The sequence below is a fragment of the Trachurus japonicus genome, chromosome 15, assembly GCF_045865225.1.
Source record: "Trachurus japonicus isolate A0001 chromosome 15, Traja_1.0".
Lineage (NCBI taxonomy): Eukaryota > Metazoa > Chordata > Actinopteri > Carangiformes > Carangidae > Trachurus > Trachurus japonicus.
The window spans coordinates 26,006,809-26,029,557 of NC_140921.1; the positions used below are offsets into that span (position 1 = coordinate 26,006,809).

General features: G+C 40.7%; 2 protein-coding genes, 1 non-coding gene and 1 pseudogene across 5 annotated transcripts; 2 read left to right on the forward strand and 2 right to left on the reverse strand.

The window, feature by feature from the left end:
* The first annotated feature begins 1,519 nt into the window (after positions 1–1,519).
* Positions 1,520–6,064, forward strand: haao (3-hydroxyanthranilate 3,4-dioxygenase). The gene is made up of 10 exons (XM_085800778.1): positions 1,520–1,680; positions 1,844–1,922; positions 2,248–2,331; positions 2,502–2,608; positions 2,792–2,881; positions 3,924–3,967; positions 4,058–4,203; positions 4,821–4,889; positions 5,056–5,138; positions 5,257–6,064. Exons 1-10 carry the CDS (start codon positions 1,592–1,594, stop codon positions 5,327–5,329), a joined length of 864 nt encoding a protein of 287 aa, XP_085656904.1. The 5' UTR covers positions 1,520–1,591; the 3' UTR covers positions 5,330–6,064.
* Positions 6,006–11,288, reverse strand: LOC146973824 (transmembrane protein 229b-like). Of its 2 annotated transcripts, XM_085800780.1 has the most exons (3): positions 11,244–11,288; positions 10,995–11,088; positions 6,006–6,921 (listed from the first exon to the last, which is right to left on the reverse strand). In XM_085800780.1, exons 2-3 carry the CDS (start codon positions 11,032–11,034, stop codon positions 6,437–6,439), a joined length of 525 nt encoding a protein of 174 aa, XP_085656906.1. In that variant the 5' UTR covers positions 11,035–11,088; positions 11,244–11,288; the 3' UTR covers positions 6,006–6,436. The 2 variants fall into 2 exon arrangements, with proteins under 2 accessions (XP_085656906.1, XP_085656905.1); XM_085800779.1 differs by lacking the exons at positions 10,995–11,088; positions 11,244–11,288 and adding an exon at positions 8,838–8,983.
* Positions 6,891–11,743, reverse strand: LOC146973825 (uncharacterized; annotated as a pseudogene). Its single transcript, XR_015037785.1, has 3 exons — positions 11,244–11,743; positions 10,995–11,088; positions 6,891–6,921 (listed from the first exon to the last, which is right to left on the reverse strand). The product of XR_015037785.1 is annotated as an uncharacterized LOC146973825 (transcript).
* Positions 11,744–22,027: 10,284 nt separating this feature from the next.
* trnai-uau (transfer RNA isoleucine (anticodon UAU)) lies at positions 22,028–22,121 on the forward strand. Its single transcript has 2 exons — positions 22,028–22,065; positions 22,086–22,121. It is a non-coding gene; the product is annotated as a tRNA-Ile (tRNA).
* Positions 22,122–22,749: the final 628 nt, after the last annotated feature.

Sequence of the window (22,749 nt, forward strand, 5' to 3'; positions counted from 1 at the left end):
TGGGGACTGAGGCCAGGTGTAATATACCGTAGTGGTAATAGGCCTATTCCCTGTTCAAATTGAACAGATTTCACTTACAGACATGGTTTGCAATTTTGCATTTTCATTTTTGGCAATTCTTTTGTCATTAGCCTACATTTTTTGAGGCAGTCCATAGTGGTGTTGTGCATAAGTAGGTGTAGGGTATCAAAAAATAGCAGCAATTAATATTTGAAAAAAAAAATTAGACTAGTAGCCTAATTATTAGCCACATAAAAAATGTAAAGTCCACCATGGGTGAACCAATTAATTAAGTATACTTACTATTAATAACAAGCAAGATAACATTTACAGCGCGCAAGCTGTAGGTTATGCTTCTACAGTCTATAGCGCAAGCTTTCCACTCTTCTCCGTTTTTGTTATTTGTGTGGCAGTGTTACAGCGCCACATACAGACCTGGGGTAGATACAGCCTTTTGAGTTTGTTTTCAGTGGACTGTGGAGCCTACGCTGTGAGCAGACATTAAACTGTAACCAAGGTGAACGGCATGGTGTCAGAAAAAGGGGGAGGTTAGCAAGTTGCATGCAAGATAGTGGGAAGTACCTTCACCAATCAGTAACACGACTATGAACAGACTGCACAGCAGAGCTCAAGTAATACACTGGCAACACATACACTGGCAAAGTTGTAAAGTCCTATGTTGTGTTATGCAAGGTAGAGTAAACTAGGCCATGGGGGAAGAAAAAGTCCTGTTTTTAATGTCCAGGTCCAATAAACAGTTGTCGGTTTCTTTGTTGTCCTCGCAGAGTTAGCCAGTTGATGCTTAGAATAGTTTGTGGCTCCTTTGCTAGTAAACCCAGCAAGTAGTCAAGTGCAGGCCTCATGGAAGTCAGACAGCAGCAGCTCCTTTTGAGGAGCTTCCTGAGGACAGAAGAGCGAAAGGCGAGAAATAACATGCACTTGGCCTGGTACCATCAGGGTCCTGCGCCATGCAGTGATCGTTTGTATCTGGAGTTGGTGATTTTACATATTGGACATTTTCTTGTATTCTATTTTGTCACTGCTCACTACTGGACTGTATTCTGTTTTTATAGGCTACTATACAAATTTTAATCTTTTAATTTATTGCTGTATTTATTATTATTTTTGTGTTCTAGATTCCTTTGCTGCTGTAAATTTCCCTAGTGTGGGAGTAATAAATCATTATCTTATCCCACATATTTAGGGAAGGTGAAGGACATTTGGAGAGTGAGTTCAATGGCTTTCCTATGTTGTTTGTGGGACAAAAGAAGCAACATTTCAGCCTAAATACATCTTTAATTAATAACTGTGTGTTCAATATTGAAGCTCTAATATTAGTGTGTTCTTATCTCACATGCATCTGCCAGTCAAACTATGCAGACCATGGACATCATGTAATCAGTACATTCACAACAGGCTAACATGTAAAAGCAACCTTTAACCCTGTCTGGTTAGCAAGCTCCTCCCCACTCAGCCTACACCCACTTCTGTATTTTGGACTTTCAGTCTTAGTCACATTGTTCAAACTAGTCAGACTAGTAGTGGATTAGTCAGAGACATTTGACACTACAGCACAATCTCCAATCAAAACATGGACAAAAGTTCTCTTCTTGTGAACGTGGAAGACTGGATAGCAGAGAACCAAAATGCTTTTGTGCCACCGGTATGCAACAAGCTCATGTGAGTAAAACGTATTGTTACGTATTTTACAATTTCACAACACACTAACTGAAACTGAAAATCTCTTCAAATCACAATGTTTGTGTTGGTGTACTGCCAAATGAACAACTAACTTCCACTGACTGACGATAGGATGGGTCTGTTATTCTGTTAAATTCCTCAGGCACTTCTGCCAGTTGAATATCATGTTTGTTGGAGGTCCAAACGTCAGGAAAGATTATCATATCGAGGAAGGGGAGGAGGTAAGTAAGTTACTGTCAGTCATATGAGTAAATATATATACACTGTTGCCTTAAATATTTCTTTATGGGCAACCGTGCAACTGTGTACTGCAGCAAACCCAGAGGGAAGCCACTCAAATCTAGAGAAGAGGCGGTGCTGAAGGATCCTGCTGGCTTTCCTCAAAGTCTCCTCTGTTGCTCACAGAGGGGAGGAAGAGCAATGATTTTGGAGCAGAGCTTCACTACACCGAACAGCCGGTTTCTACGGTGGACTTCTGCTCAAATCAACTAATTAAGACTAACTAACTAAAACAATCAATCTTTTGTTTCCCACTATTTTAAATAGTTGTTCTACCAGCTGAAGGGGGACATGTGTCTGAAGGTGATTGAAAATGGCAAACACAAGGATGTGCACATCAGAGAGGGAGAGGTGAGCTCTAACGTGTTGCTGAATACTTTTTCCTTCTTTGCCATAGTTGCATATGCTGTGTAAAAAGTACATGTACATGTGAGTATAAGTATATGGAGCAGTTGTATAAGTAGTACATGTGTATGTACATGTGTACATGTGTATTTCATTAATATCTCCTCAATTTCTAGATGTTCCTGCTTCCAGCTCGGATCCCCCATTCCCCACAGAGGCAGGCCAACACTGTGGGACTGGTGGTGGAGAGGAAACGGCTGATGACTGAAACTGACTGCCTGAGGTTAACCACTGCTTCTCTTCTCTTCTCTTCTCTTCTCTTCTCTTCTCTTCTCTTCTCTTCTCTTCTCTTCTCTTCTCTTCTCTTCTCTTCTCTTCTCTTCTCTTCTCTTCTCTTCTCTTCTCTTCTCTCCTCTCCTCTCCTCTTCTCTTCTCTTCTCTAATCAGTGTATATTGGTGCATTCAGGTACTATGTGGACAACACCACTGCTATCCTGTTTGAGAAATGGTTCTACTGTGAGAATCTAGGAAACCAGCTGGTGCCAGTAATCCAAGAGTAAGAAATTGTCTCTCCTTTGTTGATGTACAATATATATATATATATATATATATATATATATATATATATATATATATATATATATATATACACACAGTACATTGCTTCACTTAAAGTCTTCATCAGACCTGGGGCCTCATTTATCAAAAAGGGTGTAAAACTCCTATTACATTTTCACAATGGCGAAAAGCCAAAAATGGCTTACACCCAAAATATTTACACCCTTTTCAGATCTATCAAATTGTGCGTACGCAATTTCCATCGATAAATCACACCAGACCCAAGAAAAGTGCGGATGTGAACACGCATCTGTCTGAAATTTTTGGTTCTGCTGGTGGTGAGTCAAATAACAAGACTGGAGAGGTAGCATGCACCCAAGTTTATTCTCTATAGAGAAGGGAACAGAACACAGAACTACACAGCAGATAGCAGTTCAGAGTAGTGCCCCCAGTCCCTTCATATACCCCACTTTACTTCATTACTACAAGCACTTCTAGCTTTCTCAGACAATAAAAGAATCCAACAGATGTGTTACTCAACAAATGTCTACCCCAGTTGTTGGTTTCCCTATAGGAATTTACAACCTAGATCAGTTAGTAAACAAGGTCATACGTGGCTCATCCAGGTGTCCTTCCTCTGCCCCCAGGTTTATTGTGGTCAGTACACAAATGTCTCCACTGATGACGCACCCAAATACAACCATATATGGTCAATGCAAATCAGCATGTGCATATAAAGTAGCCATGTGCGCTCAGTGGAAGATGGTGAAGATGGAGAGCAGGGAAAGAAGCGGAATTTCTCTGAAAGCCAGATACATGGCAATATCAGACAATAAATCGTCGCCAATTCCTCCTGTTCTTCAAAAAGGGTGTAAATGACGGTATGCCATGGTCAAAATGGGTGTAAAACAATTTGGCTTGATATATCCCATATTTGGCAGAGAAAAGTGCGTACACACAAAACGGGGGGAAAAGGTGCAATGATAAATGAGGCCCCAGGTTTTTACCACAGAAGTAGTTTATGGACTTATTATTTACAGGTTCATGGCATCAGAGCAGTGCAAAACAGGAAAACCTGACCCAAGTAAGTTGTTCTGTAATTTCTACATAAGGAAATATGAGTCTAAACCATGTAAATGTTTAACTGGTGTCACTGTTGTCCTTTGATGGGTAGATGAAGTCTTCAGAGATCCTCCCTTCCTCATGAACACTATGAACATGATGTCTCCCTTCTCCTTCAAAGACTGGCTGAATAAACAGAAACCATCATTGGCCAGTGGCAGACCCGTTGACATGTTTGGAGCTCAGTTTGAGACAGAAGTACTGTGAATCTTTTTTTTTTTTTTTAATTATCTATTTAAACGTCTGGACTCTGTTGGTGCTAATCAAACTATATATGAAGTGCAAAGTATTAATTATTCAATACTGCTTTGATCAGAAAAGAGTTTCCCTGAATGAAATACTCTAAAATAGGCTAAATTATGATTTAAATTTAGCAACTATCGTATCAAAGAAGATGATGAAAATATGATTGATGACAGCTCTGTATTTGACAGTGTTTTTAAAGAATGGACACGAGAAAGACATTTTGTAGAAAAACCTAAATAAGTGTGTACTGTAATTCAATTCAATGAATATGCTAAAAAAAATATTCCTGCACACATTGAAATATATCCTGTATGGTGAAAGAAAACATGGGGTACAAAGGAAAACAGGATTTGTTTTTATCCATTACCTCAAAGAACACCAGTTACATCGCATGCGCTCCAAACTACCTTTTTACTGGGAGTCTTTTTACTTCCAAAAGGTTTGTAAAGAGATCCCAGGATATTTTTGTATTTTCCTGCGTGTCGGAATTCCCTCTGCAATAAGTGTAAATTCAGAAAAACAAGGCAGATGATGAAAGAAATGCTACATTACATATATGACCCCAACAGGCAATGGTGTTTGGCCCTGGATCGACAGAGACAGCAATCCCACCAAGTGATGTGTGGATTTGGCAGTTGGTATGTTGGCTCTTTATATGTCCCATCAGTAGCCTATGTCAGTGCTGCTTACCATGCTGTGGTTCCATGTAGCTATATGACATCTCTGTCTGACCCTCTGTTAAAACTCTCATCTTTTTCTGATCATTTGGCTTTTCTATTCATCTTCTCTCTCTCTGTCCTTCAGGAGGGATCCTCAAGGGTAATTATGAATGAGCAGCAGTTCAGTCTGTCTGCAGGAGACAGTTTACTGATTCCTGAACAGAGCCAGTAAGTCACTATTAACAGTTAACAGAAAACTTGTCAGGGCTCACATTACATATTGCAGGAAGTGATTTGACAATTATGATGAGATATACAAATTGATAAATGGCATCTTCTTTTGTAGATTCCACTGGCAGAGGAATGAGACGACCGTCGCTCTGTTTGTGGTTCAAAACCCTGAGAGGAAGAGACCATGACCATGACCCGGCCGCCTACGTCACTGTTCCTCACCAATACAAGAATACAATCTGACATGTAGGCCACTACTGTATCTATCAATGAACAAAATACTGACAGGTCATAACATACAAAAATATAAATCATGATCTCACATGTTTCTATTATGTATTAGTGTAATGCAAATGAACTTTGACTTATATTAGTATTAATGGCCACAAAGATGAATTGAAACTGAAAAACTGAAATTATGAATTGCACTTTGTTGTAGTTATATACACAGACCAGTGGTGTGAATTAATTTGATGATTGAATGTAATTTTATGTCTTCATTTTTGAGAGAAAATATAGATGTGAATATGTATAGTAAAAAAAAAAAAAAAAGGTTGGATGTTTATTTGTCTTGTTATGACCCAGCACGCATTTTTAGGGGAAAAGGAAAGCAAAATGGAAAAATACCTGTTATTTGGTTAATAATTTATTTAATAGTTCTGGAGGTTGACAGACACAACAGGGAAAACAGGTGCTATTAACTCAAAGGAAAGAACAAAACAAAAAGATTCTGTATCACAGGGAGCTGTTTCTAATAAAACACTCATCTATAGAGGAAGTAGCCATAACATTCTCAACGCATGGTGAATGACAGTTATCTTTACTTCCTAATTAAATGTCTTTTCCCCTTTCCCCCTGCTGCAGTAGATATCCCTTTACATGGGGAAATAGGCCACTAAGCATGAATCCATAAGATTTGTGACTATGATTTTAACTTATTAAAAAGTCTGGCAAGAGCCTATTTGACTTAATTTACACTTTCTCTTTCTGACAATTGTTCTACAGTCACACTGTCTAAATCAGGGCAGATAAAAAAAACAATACTATAAATTACAGTCTCACTGTTTTGAGTTTTATCCATGCATACTGGCTGTATGCTAACAGTATGTGAGTTGTTTGAATCATACACAGAAACAACAGAAAAGTTACAGTCATGTCATCAGTGTGGCATTGCCAAGAAACCACCACACACACACCATCTCAAAACAGTCCACTGCAAAACCACAACTTGCTGTTTTTCCACATTGACTCTTGTAAGATAGCCATCTCCATTAGCCATAGCCATTGAAATCAGTTCAACTGTGCAGCCTTAACCTCAGAGCATTCTTGATGACATGCTGCTCTGCTATGAATGCTGCCATAGCCCATGGAAGTATGTACTCCAGAGTCACCAGTCCTCCCAGGTTGTACCTATACCCCGAGTAGTCCCAGGGACAGGCCCCCAGCAGTGTCAGCCCGGCCCCCCAGCTGAATTCCCATAAGTAAATGAACAGGGTGTAGGCTATTAGACGCACAGGTGGTGGCTGGTGTTGAGCCAGAAGCCATGCTCTCAGATTCTCCATGAGATAAATTGCGGTGCTGTACATAGGCAGGGCCCAGAGGCTGCTGTGACCTGCCAGCCTCCTGTCTTGGGTGCTGCACCAGTCGCAGACTGCAGTGAAGACCACCTCACATAGACAGCCGTGCAGTGCGTACACATAGAGACGTACTAGAGGAGAGAGAGGGCGGCCAGAGCTTCTGCCATGTGGAGCTAGTGGTCCATCCTTGTCAACAGTCGTCCCTATCACACAGAAATGACAAATTAATCTCCATTTTTGACCCAGTTGGAGAATTTCATGACCTATGCGAAATATATGTTCATGAAAATGAATGTCATAGTCAGTAAAGTGGCCAGCTTTTTGTTATGAAAAGATCTTCTAAGGTTAGAATGAAAAGTGGAATTTAAAAACATATAGCTTAGAATTTGAGAAATTGTATGTATTCTCAACAAGAAGTATGTAAAATGTTGAGCTATTCCAGCATAACTTTTTGAATTAAAGTATAAGTTTTGACTATCACAAGAAAAACTTTCACATAAAAAAGCACATCTCATATAGTACACACATTTTAAGGAGTTAAAGGTAGCTACATTGTGTGTTGTGTATCACTCCCATCTAGTGTTGTGGTTGTAAATTGCAAGCAACTCAATTGTATTTTGCATTCACGTGAAATTGGGCAGACAGCAGACGGACGACAGCTGCTGCACGTAACAGCATAAACAAGCCTCTATGTAAACAAGTGGTCCGTCACCACGAGGCAAAACAATACACGTGACAATATGTTGTCATGGCGATGTCGTATTGTTTACGTTTTACCGGCTTTCTCTCGACTTCTGTGACTAAAATGACATCTGGTTTGTTACCGACGGCTGTCTGCCCGACTGCATGTGAATGCAGCATCAGTGTAATACTCCATTCCTCCTCACTGCGTTACCACGGTGACTTTTCACAGACACCACCTCGACCTGAGCCCACTCCATGTAGATATGAATGATATGAACGGCTAATTCAGAGCTGAAAGGAACACTTCAGTTTGTTGATGGGGGTGATTACTGATTAATGAAAAACAGAGAACGAAATAATCGATTTTCGTGAATAGATAACAGGAGTTACACAATGTCCCTTTAAACATGACACATATAAAGTGTATATTTATCACAGTGCCTTGTCTATGTGGCTAAGGTTTATTCACAGCTTCAGAAAACAGTAATAATAGCTTTACATTTACTAGCGGTTGTTTGACCCTGTGTTGTAGAAAAGTGAGTGATTTTGAAGTGACCCAGTGGTAGTGGAACCACCGTGTTTTAATGAGGCTTTTTGTTGTCTTCCACTACTGTAAAGAAGTCAAAACTGGTTTTCAATAAACACAGGAATTAATCCAGGACGTTTCTTACAAAAAAGTTGTGGCATTCATTGGATTAAGGTAGAGCACTGCTTTTATTCATTGTGCATTTATCCTTATCCCTGTTCAACATATTTTTGTCTTTGCAATTATTATTATATAGAATTATCATATCAGATTGCCATAATCAAATTCTCATCAAATCCTGTATGGTGAGCATTCACTGTTTCTTTTTAGTTGCTTTAACATGGGAAGAATCATATCTTAAACCTCCTCTTCAGGACATTTTTATTATTATGTTGTTTTTTTTGTTTTTTTTACCATGATGTCATTTATTACGATTGATATATTTCTTTGTGTAATTTTTTTTTCTAATGTTTTTTTTTTTGGATTGCACCTTTTTATGAGCGTTCTTCTGTTCTTCCTTGCAATGTCTAACCAACGTGTAGAGTGCCCCCCACCCTCCGCAGGATCTACAGCGTAGGTTACAGGCTCTAATATGGATTAACAGGCTAGTACACCCGCTTTAGCATATTAAAGGCTCAGAAACTCTTCAACAGCTTTTCACTGCACTCGAATCTACATCTGCTATAACTGTCATTGTACGGTAATTTATTTCTCGTTGATGTGCAGTCTACATAAGTTTCAGTAAAGCCTTGAATCCAAATTCATCATTTCACTTACTGTAACTGAGAGCTCAACCTCACACAACTGAGATAAAATGCAGGTACATGAAAAGCCACAGTAAGTCTCAAACTGTTTCCTTCTGCAGTCATGAAGATGCTAAAATGCAACAAACACCTTGTTTGTTCTCACCTTGGTCATAATTATCTTGCATTTTCCTTGTATAAAGTTTTGTTGTCTCCATCCCTGGGCAGCATATGGGTCTCCGTGCCTTTGTAATCCCTCTGCTTCCCTGTGTGTGTGTGTGTGTGTGTGTGTGTGTGTGTGTGTGTGTGTGTGTGTGTGTGCGCGCGTGCTGATCCAGGGCTAAACATTAAGCTGCCCCATGTTGTCAGAGTATCACAGGCTAAGGTTGTGAAACCAGGACCATCTCAGTAGAAACGTGTGCAAACATCAATACGCGTTGCCAGTTATTGATCCCACAACAGCGGCTTGAATCTTATCTTGTAAGCATACAGTAAGTGTTCAGATAAAGTATGTTGCTGTGTCTGTGTCACACAGAAGCTCCATTTATAGTAATGCTGTATTTCCTGTGGGCTGGCTTGAGAGTTATCAGTAAATCACAGCTGCTGGCTTTATCATTTAAGCTGCTCAAAAATGAACATATAATGCTATACACTAAGCACTATTAAAAATTATAATTTTGTGCAAAAATCAAGACAAAGCCAACTTTGTTGATAATATCTCATGTACAGAACATACAGAGAATCAAAATTGTGTTTCCCTGCATGCAACCCCAAGGTGCAATACGGAAGCGTATTGCATTCACTTGAGTAATTTATTTTTTGGTTTGTTTGTTTTTTTACTTTTTTTCTGTTTTTCTGACTAACTTTCCCCCCTGTTTTTCTGACTATTTTTTTCAGTTTTTCGGGGTAATTTTTTTCTGACTCAACGAGATTTCAAAATCCCACAAGAAGCTCCCACCTGCAAGGAACGTTTAACCCATACGTGGTTTAACTACTGCCGTCAAGCCTCCACTTCATCACAGATCTATTTCTTCTTAGATCCATGAGATACATCCATGGATATGCGCCACAAAAAATACAGTCGAGCAATCACCGGCTTTGTACATTTTCAAAGGAAAACCCCACTAATTTTTCTTATTTTCACTGTTTTCCCAGTAAATTCATATTTATATTGAAAGGAAACTACCTGTTATTACAGAACACCGCCTCAGAGAGTGTCACTCAGACATTTTTTTGGCAAATTTAGGCAGTTCTGAGCAACAATAGGAAGACAAGACAGTTGACATTATAATGTTCACTTTGCTCCAGTTGAGGATCAAACCCACAATTTCTCAAACCAAAGGTCGTTGTCTACTGCTCTGAGCTAATTGGCACCTAATTTTAAATTTTGAGGATGTGGTGTGAGTGTGTAGGTGGGGGTGGGGGGTGCTTGGGGTGATTGAAGAGAGGCAGAGGCATAATACATCACAAATAAATCATTTTAGCAGAATGGCTTTAAGGCTTGGGGTAAGTAAGAATTTGATGATGGACAATCTATCCACAAGTTTCCGAACATCATCTATGGTCAAAACCGGAAGCAGGTTTTGCATTTCCGGTGGAATTGTACGTTTACGTTTCCATGGTTTTCAGTCGTTGTCATAGTTGAGGTAAACGCATGGATCTATTATCGCTGGCTTTTAACACGGATGTCAATTTGTGTGATATCCATTGTTAAAAGCTGATGTGATGATCCATGCGTTTTACAGATTTTCATTGAAAAAAAAATCCATGCATTTACCGCGACTACCGAAACCATAAAATTCCACCGCAAGAGCAAAACCGGCTTACGTTTTTGATGTTCGGAAAAAGGTGGATACAGGACAACCTGGCGGACTGCATGAGTCACACACTGGATGAAATTTCCATCACGTATATGTTCTCATACCATATGGACACAGCACTGAAGGCACAGTTTCATACATGTACAGTGTAACCAGTGTTAGTGAAAACCGATGTCAATCTTGACATGGTGCCACTGCTGGGTTGGATGGAGCTCCCCGGTCAGAGTCCAGTCAGTGGTTCTAGCAAACACACCTTTAGGACGGTAAAGGGGACAGAGCAGCTGAATGGGAGTCAGTGACCGTAAAGTTACTGAACTGTCAAAGGTTGGACTCTTCACACAGGGCAGACATTGTGTGCATATAATGTATAACGTGCCAGAGCAAGTTTGAATTAAATACACCCAAAATTAATAGAGACAAAATGAGAACATATTATGAAGTGAAATTTGATATAAATTGGATGAAACATGACTAAATGATATTAGATGAAATGTGATGCTCACGGTATGCAGCAAACAGCCCTTTTTCTTCTATATAGTCCATCAACAAGAAGCACAGGTTGCTCAGTCTCTGCTGCTGCACCTTGCAGGATCAATTCTGGCAAAACATGCAACAACAACAGCAGAAACAAAAGAGCCCTCATTACCATTGGTGTTGGTGATACAGAATTAGACTGAAAAACGTAATTATTGTTGCAATCAATTAGATCAGATTATGAGGGAAAAAGTTACATTAAAGTCAATAATATTTACCTTATAACTCGTTGTGCCACCTCTGCCTTGATGTCACCATTGACCAGCACATGGGGCTCCACCCACAGCAGAGAAAAGGCTGGATCCAAGGCAGCTGTTTTGAGGTAGACTGGGTCTGAAAAGGGGGCAGTGATCCCATCTTGTGTCCTCGCCATTTTCACGTTGATGAAGATCCCAAGAAATCTTTTATTCAGGGATGCCTGGAGACTTCTGACCAGGCCGCTCAGGAAACGGACTTGAGGCTTCAGCTTCTCAAGGTGGTGACTGAGGGACAAGATGGATGGAACGACAGCACTGATTGTGACGACCTTCTCCCCCTGTGTTACTGTAAATCTGTTGCATCTCCAAACAGTTTCAAGATGTCCTCCAACTCCTTCAACAGATTCCACTCCTGTGGTGTAAATGACAACTCCTTATGCCCAGCCTTTTCTAGAACAGCACAGAGCTTTAGATGATCACACTGGAGAACTGCCTTCATTTGCCTCAGTGTCGAGTTCCATCTTGTGTTGACTGCAGCAGGGATGCCTTTCTGTTCCCTAAACAAAACAACATTTGAACATTGTGCTTGTGTGCAGCAGTGAGCTAAGTTTCAATAACTTTGAAAGAGAAGGATACCACTTTTGTTTCTTTCAAACCATCTCCCACCCAGTGTTGGGCAGTAGCAGCGTTACAAGTAGTTAAATACATTTCTCAGTAGCGTGGTCGTAACGTCGCTGTTTTCTACATCAGTAGTGAAGCCTAATAACGCCACAGAAGCTACAATTTCCCAGGCATTTCTAAACCTTAAACGCATCTCTCACGTCACGTACATATATCTTCCTGCTGATGCCCGCCTTACATAAAAAGATGCCCGGGAATTGATGCAGTCAGGATGGAGAGTGCGCAGCTGGAGACAATGGCAGCGGAGGGGGAAGAGGCAGAGATGTCGTCACCCTGGCCATACAAGTTCATGACTCTTATTGAGTCCACACAGAACAGTTACACATTCCAATGTCTACTGTGCAACCCCAAAAGGAAGCTCCTATGTCCAAGACGTCCAACACAAATTTAAGGACACACATTCAGGTATTTTCTGAACAATCGTTAAGCTAAGTTAGCCATCACAACTTAGCAAGCAAACATCAACAGTTAACATAGCACTAGTTTAGCCATACTGACTAGATGCCGCCATCTTGGTACGGTGGAAAGTTGCTCAACGGCTGTCCGAGCTATTGTCCGAGTGAGTCCGAGTTATGGAACTGACTGTCTTTTTGGACTTGAAAAGAGCTTTTGACTCACTAAATCACAATGTACTTATTTCGAAACTGTCCCTTTTTAACTTTTCTGATGGTGCACTCTGCTGGATGAGATCGTATCTGTCAAACAGAAAGCAGGCTGTTCAGATTGGAAACTCAATGTCATCCTACCTCAGCTGTTCAACTGGGGTACCCCAAGGTTCTATCTTGGGGCCAATTCTGTTCAGTCTTTATGTAAATGACCTCCCTGAGGTTTGCCCAAATGTTAATCTGCAATTATATGCTGATGATACAGTGCTGTATGCACATGCAAAAACAAAACAAGAAGCCGCTGTAAAATTATCAGCAGCTCTGGCACCTGTATCTCACTGGCTTAGTGAATCTTGTTTGCACCTCAATCTTAAAAAGACTGTATGTATGTTTTTCTCTCGTCAGTCAGCAGAGGGCGATCAACCATCTGTGGTGGTCAATGGAGAGAGCCTTGATGTAGTGGAGGAGTTTAAATATCTTGGAGTGGTCTTCGACACAAAACTATCATTTAAAGCACATGTTAAAAAAATCACAAATATCATTAAATTCAACCTGTCGAATTTCTACCACATAAGACCATTTCTCACCTCCAAGACGGCTAAAGTCTATATGCATGCCATGATATTCTCACACATAAATTATTGTTTTACAACATGGACACACACAACAGAAAGTATACTGAAACCCATCAAGTCTCTCTTCAAAAAGACAGTTAAGATTTTGGACAGGAAACCTCTTCATTTTCATTATTGTAATGTTTTAAAAAAGTTTAACATTCTTGATTTAGACAGCTATCAGATTTTTATGGATGTCTGTCTCATCTTCAAAGTTTTAAACGCACTTGCCCCACCTCCACTGAATAAATTTATTCAGAGAAAAAATAATGAAGGACGAAGAACCAGAGCTCTAACAAGAGGTGACTGTAATGTACCAAGGCGCAGAACAAAATTTTGTCAAATGGTCAGTTCTGTAAGAGGTACACAGTCTTGGAATAAGTTACCACCACACATCAGAAACTGTGACAACTATTTAGTCTTTAAAAAACATCTCAAACATTGGTTAAAAACAAATCAGACATGCACTCATATAGTTTAAATACTGTTTAAAACTGATGTCTGTTCCCGGGCATGTATGGTATATTGTTCTTTAACTGTGGGTCAAATTTGTCTGTTCTTATTTTGTTTGTCTGCGTCTGTTTTGCCTTGATATTGTCTGTCTGTGCTCTGTCTTGTAATTGTCCACTGTATGACTTGTCATCACAAGGTTTTAAAATTCTGTGTTATGTTTTTTAGAAACCTGCCTTGGGACTGCGGCTGAAATTTAGCAGTTGTGCTAAGTCCGGCACATTTACACTGATGCTTAATGTGTCAGTGTTGATGAATGTGCACTGTCCCAATTCAATAAATAAAGAAATGAAATGAAAAATGGAAGATGCCCGACTTTTGTGCAGCCATTGGTTGTTCCAGCCAACGAAATGAAACTACAAGACGGCAGGGAATTACGTTTCACAGGGGAGAAACAGTTTATTGATATTTAATCTTATGAAATTTTGTCCTAGACAGATATGTAATTTCAGTTTGGTCAACAACCACATAGGACTAGTTTTCCCACAAAGTGAAGGTTAGCTTAGCCTAACGTTAGTTAGTTTTGCCTGTTGAAGAAATCTTATGCTGAAGACATCTAACAACTCTCGATGGACTTGTTTTGTTTGTAGATTCCCAAATGATACTAAAAGGCGTAATGCATGGACTCAAGCCCTCAAGACAGAGGGGTTTGAGCCAACACATAGAACAGTCCTTTAGCTGTCATTTTCGCCATGAAGACTTTGACAGGACTGGGCAGACCATCCGCGGGAGGGAGTGATCCCTTCCGTTTTTAAAATCCCCGATCATCTTTTAAAGGTTTGTCACAACTTATTTTTTAACACCATCAGTGTTCATATATACTCTGTGTAGTAAATTGTTTAATTGTCATCTTTGTCCTGTCTGCCCGTCTTGGGTGAGGGATTACTGTTTCTCCATTTTTTTCCCTGTTTAAAGGGTTTTCTTGGGAGTTTTTCCTCAGTTACCCCTTTTTCCAGCAGCCTAGTTCATCCAGGCTGACCAAGACATCACATAAGGCAGCAGAGTCAGCAGTCAGATTCCAGAGGTGTGAAGGACAACCTCTGTCAGTCAGTCTCAGTATGTGAAATATATTTGCTTGGTGGATGTAACAGACATGAGTTACTGAATATGTGTAGGCTATAAATGTTTTTCAGGTTTTTCACCAGTATGCCCTGGATCCAGTTATGCTCAAGGAAAAGTGGTTGGAGTCACAAGAGATGATGGGACAGTTATGGCGGGAATTGAGGAATGTGAAGGACAGGGAAAGAAGGCAGAGGCAGACAGTGAGCTCCCTGATTGAAGAATTAAAAAACAACAAGATGCTGACAGAGGAACTGGAGCAAAAGCTGGATGTAGACTCTGGTTGGTTGACCTTTTACAAATACAAACATGCAATTTTGTGGTAATATGACAAATTTCACATTCTCACAGCTGTATCACCCCCCCCCCCCCTATTTCCAGATCTTCCGATTGAACTTTTAAAGCACAGTCATGCCTTCACTCCTGCCCAGAAGGAATTTGCGTTGACGCTGCATTAGCACTGACGCTGCATTTGCACGGCCCTAAAGCCTATGATTACTTGAGAGAAACTATGAAAATACCACTTCCACATCCTCACATACTTCAAAATTAAGGGCCGGATCTACTAAGATCCCAGATAGCGGGGCTAAGGCAGCGGTGACGTATCTCAGACGGAGCTGAGCAGCCAGGTACTGGAGAGGAGAGGAGCGCACTGCAGAACAGACATGCACCGTGCGTAACGACGCGTAAAATACTTTTAACACGGCTGAAAAACTGTTACAGAATTACCCAGATGTGAGGAAATGCAGAGATGTAAGATCATGGGGCTCTAGTAGGCATCAAATCAATAACACAAGTTGTATCAGTTACATGGTTTTCAGAAGTGGTAAATGAAGACGCAAAAATAGCCACCGCAATCTCTTCCTGGTTTGGTAAATCACATTGCGTGTGCTAAATAAATCAATTTGCATCTACTCTTCCCAGTATTTTGCGCGTTCTGGCAGAAACGCCCATATTTACATATCCATCAAGGCAAATACGCTAAATGGATCGCACGTGCTATTTTGCCCATTTGAGAGACGCAATCCTCGGTGCGCCCGGTTAGTAGATCAGGTTCCACATGTGTTTGCACGTGCAATCACGTTTGCACACGTTTTAATACACGCAAACCTTTAATAGATCTGGCCCTAAGTGTTTTCTACAACTTAACTTATGGAATGGATGCAGACCCCTACGCGCACCTCCAAAATATCCTGACTATGCGTCGCGTCGACGCGTTGCGAACCGCAAGGACTGTGTTTGGTCCACTCAGAACGTCAGTGTGGTAAATTAACCTGTTCAGCCTCGAGTGGTCGGACAGACCACCTCCGCAAACGTCTTCTTCGTTGCCTGTGCTTCAATATTTGCAATAAAAACATTTGTTTTTCAGTTTCCATTGTTTACTGTGACTGAAAGCAACGCGAAAAATGACATATATAGAATGTATATATCGTCCTATTTGGGCCTTTACTTTTCCTTCTCCATTTAAGTAAAATAAACTCAAAAACTCAAAACACGACGCTGGAAAAGATGGATCTTCAAGTAGAGTTGTCTTTAATTCACTTCAGAACAAAGCAAAAGAAAAACAACCCGAGTCGCATACATCGGCAAAAGATAAGAAAAATAAAGTTCAGAACTTCGTGCACCAAGGTGCACTGCAAAGAGAGCGACAGAGCGACTGATTTCATATCATCCGTGTGTGGCTTATATGCTGGTGAGCCTGTACTTTCCCAGTACTTTCCCATCCCGTGGCCTCATCCTTGCTGCAGCCTCGATTTCAGCCTTGTATCCATTCTCTTATCATGCCATTCTGCCACTGTATTCCAAGAGGCTGCCCATAGACTTTCATACGACTCTGAAATCCCTTTTCTCAGCCCCTGTACAGCCCTTTTCTGGTGGCCTTATAATGGATTTGCACGAGCATAACAACTTTCAGCAAAACAACAGGTGTTACAAGGGGTCATACATAGTTCACTCTTATCTCCTGACTCTCCACTTTGCCTTGTACTCCAAACCCTGTTGAAATATACACTCTCATCCATTAAGTGGTGTTAAAGAGCATGTTGCGATGTTTGTAGGCAGATAATGGCAATTAGCAATTATAAAGCCACGGTGGAGTGAAACAACATAAGAACATGAAAAATAATTATATTCTAACTATTCAAACCATGTTTATGTTTTTGTTTATGTTATTTTTCTTAAAAAATACCAGTTCCTCGACGCAGAACTTCGAATGCTCAACGCCTTCCACGTTGTGTCTACGGCGTACCTACGGCGTAGACCCAACGCGGAAGTGTAATAGAGGTTCGCGGGTATAGTCACAGTCACAAGGTACCAGTAAGGAGAAGTGACAAGGTGTGGCGGTTAGCGGTACTGAAGTTAAACTCACTCACCCATAAAAGACGTGCTAACCCGCGCGCCAAGCGGTTGTCAATCTCTTGGCGAAATTCCAAGGTTCGAAACCCACTCAGGGCAAGGCCAGAACAACATCGGTCACATAAGCAAATAAATGCATGTACCACCTATTTGACTTCATGGGAGTGTGGTTGAGGTGTACAAGCATGTCACTTTTGACAATGCCCATCATGTTGGCTCTCCTGATGACAGCTGGACAGCTCACAGGCCCCTTTGTCTTGGTCTCACTGCTGTACCCGAAACCTGGTGACATCGGCTCCACCCCCATGTCCATCGACAGCAGAGTGACTGTTTTGTTGTCCTTCCATCCGACAAACAGTATCCCATCTTCACTGGAAATGTAATCACACGAGGGACAGCCTTTTTCTCCATCTCCTTGATGGATCTGAGTGGAGGGTTTTGGATTCGATAGTCCCTGGCTGTCTCTGTGTACCTGTAATCCTGGTTTCTGAGACACTGCACTAGCTCCAAGCTGGTAAAAAAAAATTGTCAGCAAAGATGGCTGTGGTGGTGGGGGAGGACATGGTGCTGGCCAGGGCAGAGACAATCTGGCTGGTGTCTCCGAAGGCCTTTTGTTCAGGTGACAGGGGGATATTGTGGGCCTCCAGGGTAGCCTTGCCCTGGTACAGCACCATGTCATGTACAAATCCGCCTTCCGAGGCCCTGGCAAACAACTTGACCTATTTGTCAGGCTTGTTTTTAATATATTGCCTTTGATTGCCAGCGGTCCTCCCTTTGTATGCTTCCATCACAAACAATGTTTGTATTCAGGCAGGGGTGGGTTGTTCAGGTCAACTTTGTGCCAGGTGGTTGGCCTGGGTGCTGACTTACTGGGTTTGATGGGCCTCTTGGCTTGTGGTGCTGGCGGCTCAATATCATCATCCTCACTGTTTTCATCGTTACTGTCCTGTAGGACCTCCACTGCACGCTGCAGACATGTCCTCTTGGCAACCGCATCCGTAGACTGTGTAGTGAAGACTTTGACTATGAACATCATGCGGACCTGTTGGATATGCGTTTCAAAGAAAGACGCTACCCACAAGACTGGTTAAGACAAGCATGGAATAAATTTACTTATGTAACACAGAACCCGTGTCTTCAGGCCACAGGGAATACATCTTCCAACAACAGTCCTTTATGTATCCTACAATATTCCAATTTGGGAAGGGAATTCGAACAAGTTGTAAAAAACAAAACAAAAAAAAACACTGGCATATCCTGAGCGGTGATCCGTCTATAACATCTAAGGACACGCAGAATTGTATACAAACTTCCCCCCAACATCAGACAAATTGTGGTAAAATCAGACCTCTTCCCTCAGAGACAGGACACTTGTTTAACACATGTCTCAGGTGGGAATTAAAGATGTGCCAATTGTGCGCAATGTAACTTTACCAGTAAGAGCCACACTTTTACACATCCCCTTACAGGGAAGCGTTTTGACATCAAAAGTATTATTAGGCTATGTGTACAACCACCAACGTTATATATTTACTTAAATCTGTGTGGTTTAGGATACGTGGGAAAAACGAATCGAGCATTAAAGACACACATTGCAGAGCATAGATGCAGTATAAGAAATCAGGACCTGAAGAGTCCAGTAGCGATGCACTTTCTTTCTTACCATTATTCTGTATTAATAGGCTATTAGGCCTACTTCACTGTGTGGCCTCAAGAAACAAACACTCCAGTAAAGCCAAAATACCTGTTAACTCACCTGTAGCCTACCTGTTAGAAAATCACATCACCCCCTTGTTAACTGGTATCAGCTTGTGTTTTTATTTTCTACAAAATAAAAGGAGTAGCTATCTGTGGTAGGCTACTTCAAAAAAAAAAAGGAAAGACTTTTTATTACACTTTTGCAAACCAACAGGTGGTGCCAAGGCCAAGCTGCAACAAATGCCATCCCATCACAGAAAGAAAAGTTTATGTCGCCTCCACCGAAAAAAGTTTGGGCACCCCTGGTAGACTCACTGTAATATCTTTGCTGTAACTGCCCACTCTCTCGTCCTAAGCTCCTGCCCAGTAGGTGGCGGTAATGCGCCTTGAAATAGGTAGGAAGCTGCCATAAAACACAAATAAGAAGAAGGAGAAGCAGAGGCAGAAGAAAGTTCACCGTCTGGCTGGACCAGACATTGGATGATTAAACGCCGGAGTGTAGAGTCAGTTTAGTTCTTGATTTGGTCGGTATTTTTGGAGGAGGAATAGCAGCACAGGGATAGTTTTAACAGTTATTTAATTGGATTCGCCGTTTGTATGAGTCGTTTGACGGTGCTAACAGACTGGAAGACGTTTCGGTAAGTAAATGTTTAGACTATTTTCTGAGTAACGTTACTTCTTCTTTTTAATACCGTACCGTTACAGCTAGTTGTGTGTTCTCTCGGGTGTTTTGACCGGAGAACGTCAGGCTGTCACAACCAAAACAATATTGGAGTAAACGATTACCTTTGCTAGCTAGCTGGTAGCCTAGTGTTAGCTATGCTAGCAGTTGGTCCCAGTCATTGACGGGGCAGGTATAAATAGCCTACGGGTTAACAATGAACACAGCTTCGTGTCAACAGACAGTTAAGTGACCGATATGATCGGTCTACCCCTCAGTTTTATCCATCCATCAGCTTGTTATGATTACAATAGATGATGGGAATTGTCATTTACTAGTGTAAATTCACAACAGAAGCGGACAGTCATGCACATCTCCACCATGTTTTAACTGAAGTGTTTGTGTTTTACTGTGTATTCTAAAGAGCCACACTGAGAACTGAGTGACCGATGCCAACAGAAGAAGGACATCGTGTATGGAGCTGTGATGATGGTGATGAAACCAGTAAACCATCTCCTGTTCACCTTCTCTGAGGAGAGAACAGACCAACTGTTTGTTTATTATTGTCTCTGTTCACATTCGACCTCACACACTTTCTTATGGTGAACAACAATTGACAGTGAAGATTCTGTAGCAACTGTTTTCATATTCCAGTTGACAATGAATTTAGAACATGGTTATTATCATTGAAAAGCTATAAATAAAGAAACTTACTCTGATTAAATTGTAGTATTTCTTTTACAGACTTACCATAACCTCATTATCAATTAAATGGGACATTGTGGTGAATTATTGTTTTCAGTGTTATTAAATTTGATTAGAGAAACATTAGGAAAGCACAAGCTCTTATGTTTATGTTGCTGTTAAGATTCATACCAAAAACCGGCAAAGCAAATCTTGCTAACTTAATTTCACATTTAAACTGCACCAATTTCAGCAATCTAAAGCACTGGAGACGTTTTAAAAGCTGTGGAGGATGTAAAGGCAGGGCTCCAGACTAACTTATTTTTCACTTGGAGCAGTGGTCCCTAACTGAGAATTTTAGGTGCACAAGCAGACAAAAAAACAGCAAATTTGCTGGTTGCACATGCATGAGTAGATGATTTTTTTGCGGTGAGCCTCACTGTCACAAGACAGGTTTGTATTATGGAAGCTGTATTTTCAGCTCAACATCATTTTGGTAACCTGCAAGAATTATGACAGTAATGTAAAATAAAAGCTAATAGCTGCATAGCTGAATACACTGCAACAGTGTGGTCGGCAGGTTGTACCTCGAGCAGCTCATTGATGGGGGTGAAAGCAAGGAGCTGTTGCTCATCAGTCTTTGTCCGTGACAGTTTATGTGTTGCAGCTTTACAGAGACAGAAGCTGAAGTCTCCTTGCTCTGTAAAACCATTTACAGTTTTACATAGCTACACATGCTAACTTCAGCTACAGTAACATGATGACACATTACTTCAATGTAATGTGCAATGGAAGCGAAGATGAGATGATGTGAGGTATTGTGGGTAAAGTGAGTATATGTTGCATGAGGCATAAATTGTCTGTCTAGATTTATTTCAGAAAGATGAAGCTTAATAGGTGTGATCACAAGGACCACACCAGACAGGGTAGTAATTATTAAGTAACAATTCAGATGCTACATAATTGAATTTAAAAATGATGTTGTAAAAAGTATTCATACTATGTTGGGGTGGTAATTATTCTATTCAGATTCAGTGTATGTATGATCATTTATATCAGCGAAATCAGATTCACAGCCAAAACACAAGGTAATTATCCTGCTTTCTCCTCTGTGCACCTATGATCAGCGACCCAGCGATTGGCAAATCAGAGTGCAGCTACATTATCCCGCTTGTTACACGGTATACGAGTGAAATAATTAATTTGAGACATAATTTTGATCAAAATACAACTTTTATCGATTTATAAATTGGTATCTTTTAGCGCATCTGCAAGTCTGGTCACGTCTCCACTGTGTTGCCAACCCTCCTCCCGGTGTTATGCCAACACCGTTCGTGTGCAATTGTTTTTAACAAAGCCTTTGATAATCAATCAGTGGATCGATGGATTGTCTTATATTTTACGATGTGTGTACGTTTGTGTGGTCTTATAAACAAGTGATTACGGGGCACGTTTGTGTCGCGGACTCGCGGCGCCACCGAGACAAGAGCTGTGACCAGAGGCTCTCATCAGCAGGTTTGGTTTTCAGCCACAGTGTGGAAGGAGCCTCCACTCTCCCTGTAACAGGTTACAAGTCATGTATTTAACATCACAATCAGCCCGAAGCTGTTTATTGAAGGTAAAAATGAAACATAGGGTAAATATCCTGCATAGTTTCTTTTTAACATCTTCTCTGTGCTCCTCTCAGAGCGGCGTCCCTAGCAACGGTGTGTTAACTTGACAACGGTCTGTTAGACAGAAATAACAGAATAATAATAATAATAACAGAAAATACTTGTCATCTTAACATTTCTAATGACACCTCTTCGGTATTTTAATATTTAGATGTCAGGTAGAAACGGGAGTAGTCGTGCAGCAGCAACAAAAACTTGAATACATCCAACAACATAACATTTCTTCACTTGGGTTATAAACCCAACTGCAGCTCAACACCGCTGAGCTCCAGTGGCGCAATCGGTTAGCGCGCGGTACTTATACAACAGTACACTGTAGAGCAATGCCGAGGTTGTGAGTTCGAGCCTCACCTGGAGCAGTATTTTGATAGCACTCTCGCTGTATAGCACCGCCAAACTTTGTATGCTTTTCTATTCCAAATACAAAAAAAAAAATCTGACACTGTTGTGGTCGAATTCGCCTATAACGCCATAAATTACAGCTCATCGTGGTGACATGACATGTATGAGTCAGCCATAGTGCTTTTCCTGTGCTAAATCTTCAGTTGTAATTCACCTCTATTGTCAGGAGGGGGCAGTATTTCTCCATCGCTGATAGTGTCAAACTGGTGAAACACTGACAGTACTACAATATTTTGACTACATATTTGCACCACAGTAATAATTTACAAAAGGTTGAAATATCCCACACACATTGTGGGATTTGGCATTTTCAAATTGTTAAAATTGATATCAAATTTGACATCATGTCCAAAAGTAATAATTAAAGAAAGCACTAGTAGCCTACTTAAATATTTATGTCTTGAAAAAGCCAGAGTTCAGTCATCCCAAACCATTTTTTTTGGCTGGCCATTTTCTGAAACAATTTATTCAATTAAAAGTATTCCACATGATGACGTTTCTCTTTCACATAGCCTATCATTACAAGTTTAAAAGGTCTGTGGAGGAATGCAAATATTAATTTCCATGCAACTGATTAGATTGTGA

Excerpts from the sequence above, each read along its gene's own strand:
- haao (XM_085800778.1), top strand. The coding sequence starts at position 1,592 with ATGGACAAAAGTTCTCTTCTTGTGAACGTGGAAGACTGGATAGCAGAG. Across the intron at positions 2,609-2,791 it reads ACTGAAACTGACTGCCTGAG|GTACTATGTGGACAACACCA; the intron begins GTTAACCACTGC and ends TGGTGCATTCAG. Across the intron at positions 4,890-5,055 it reads ATGTGTGGATTTGGCAGTTG|GAGGGATCCTCAAGGGTAAT; the intron begins GTATGTTGGCTC and ends TCTGTCCTTCAG.
- LOC146973824 (XM_085800779.1), bottom strand. The coding sequence starts at position 8,889 with ATGGAGACAACAAAACTTTATACAAGGAAAATGCAAGATAATTATGAC. Across the intron at positions 6,922-8,837 it reads GCAAGATAATTATGACCAAG|GGACGACTGTTGACAAGGAT; the intron begins GTGAGAACAAAC and ends TCTGTGTGATAG.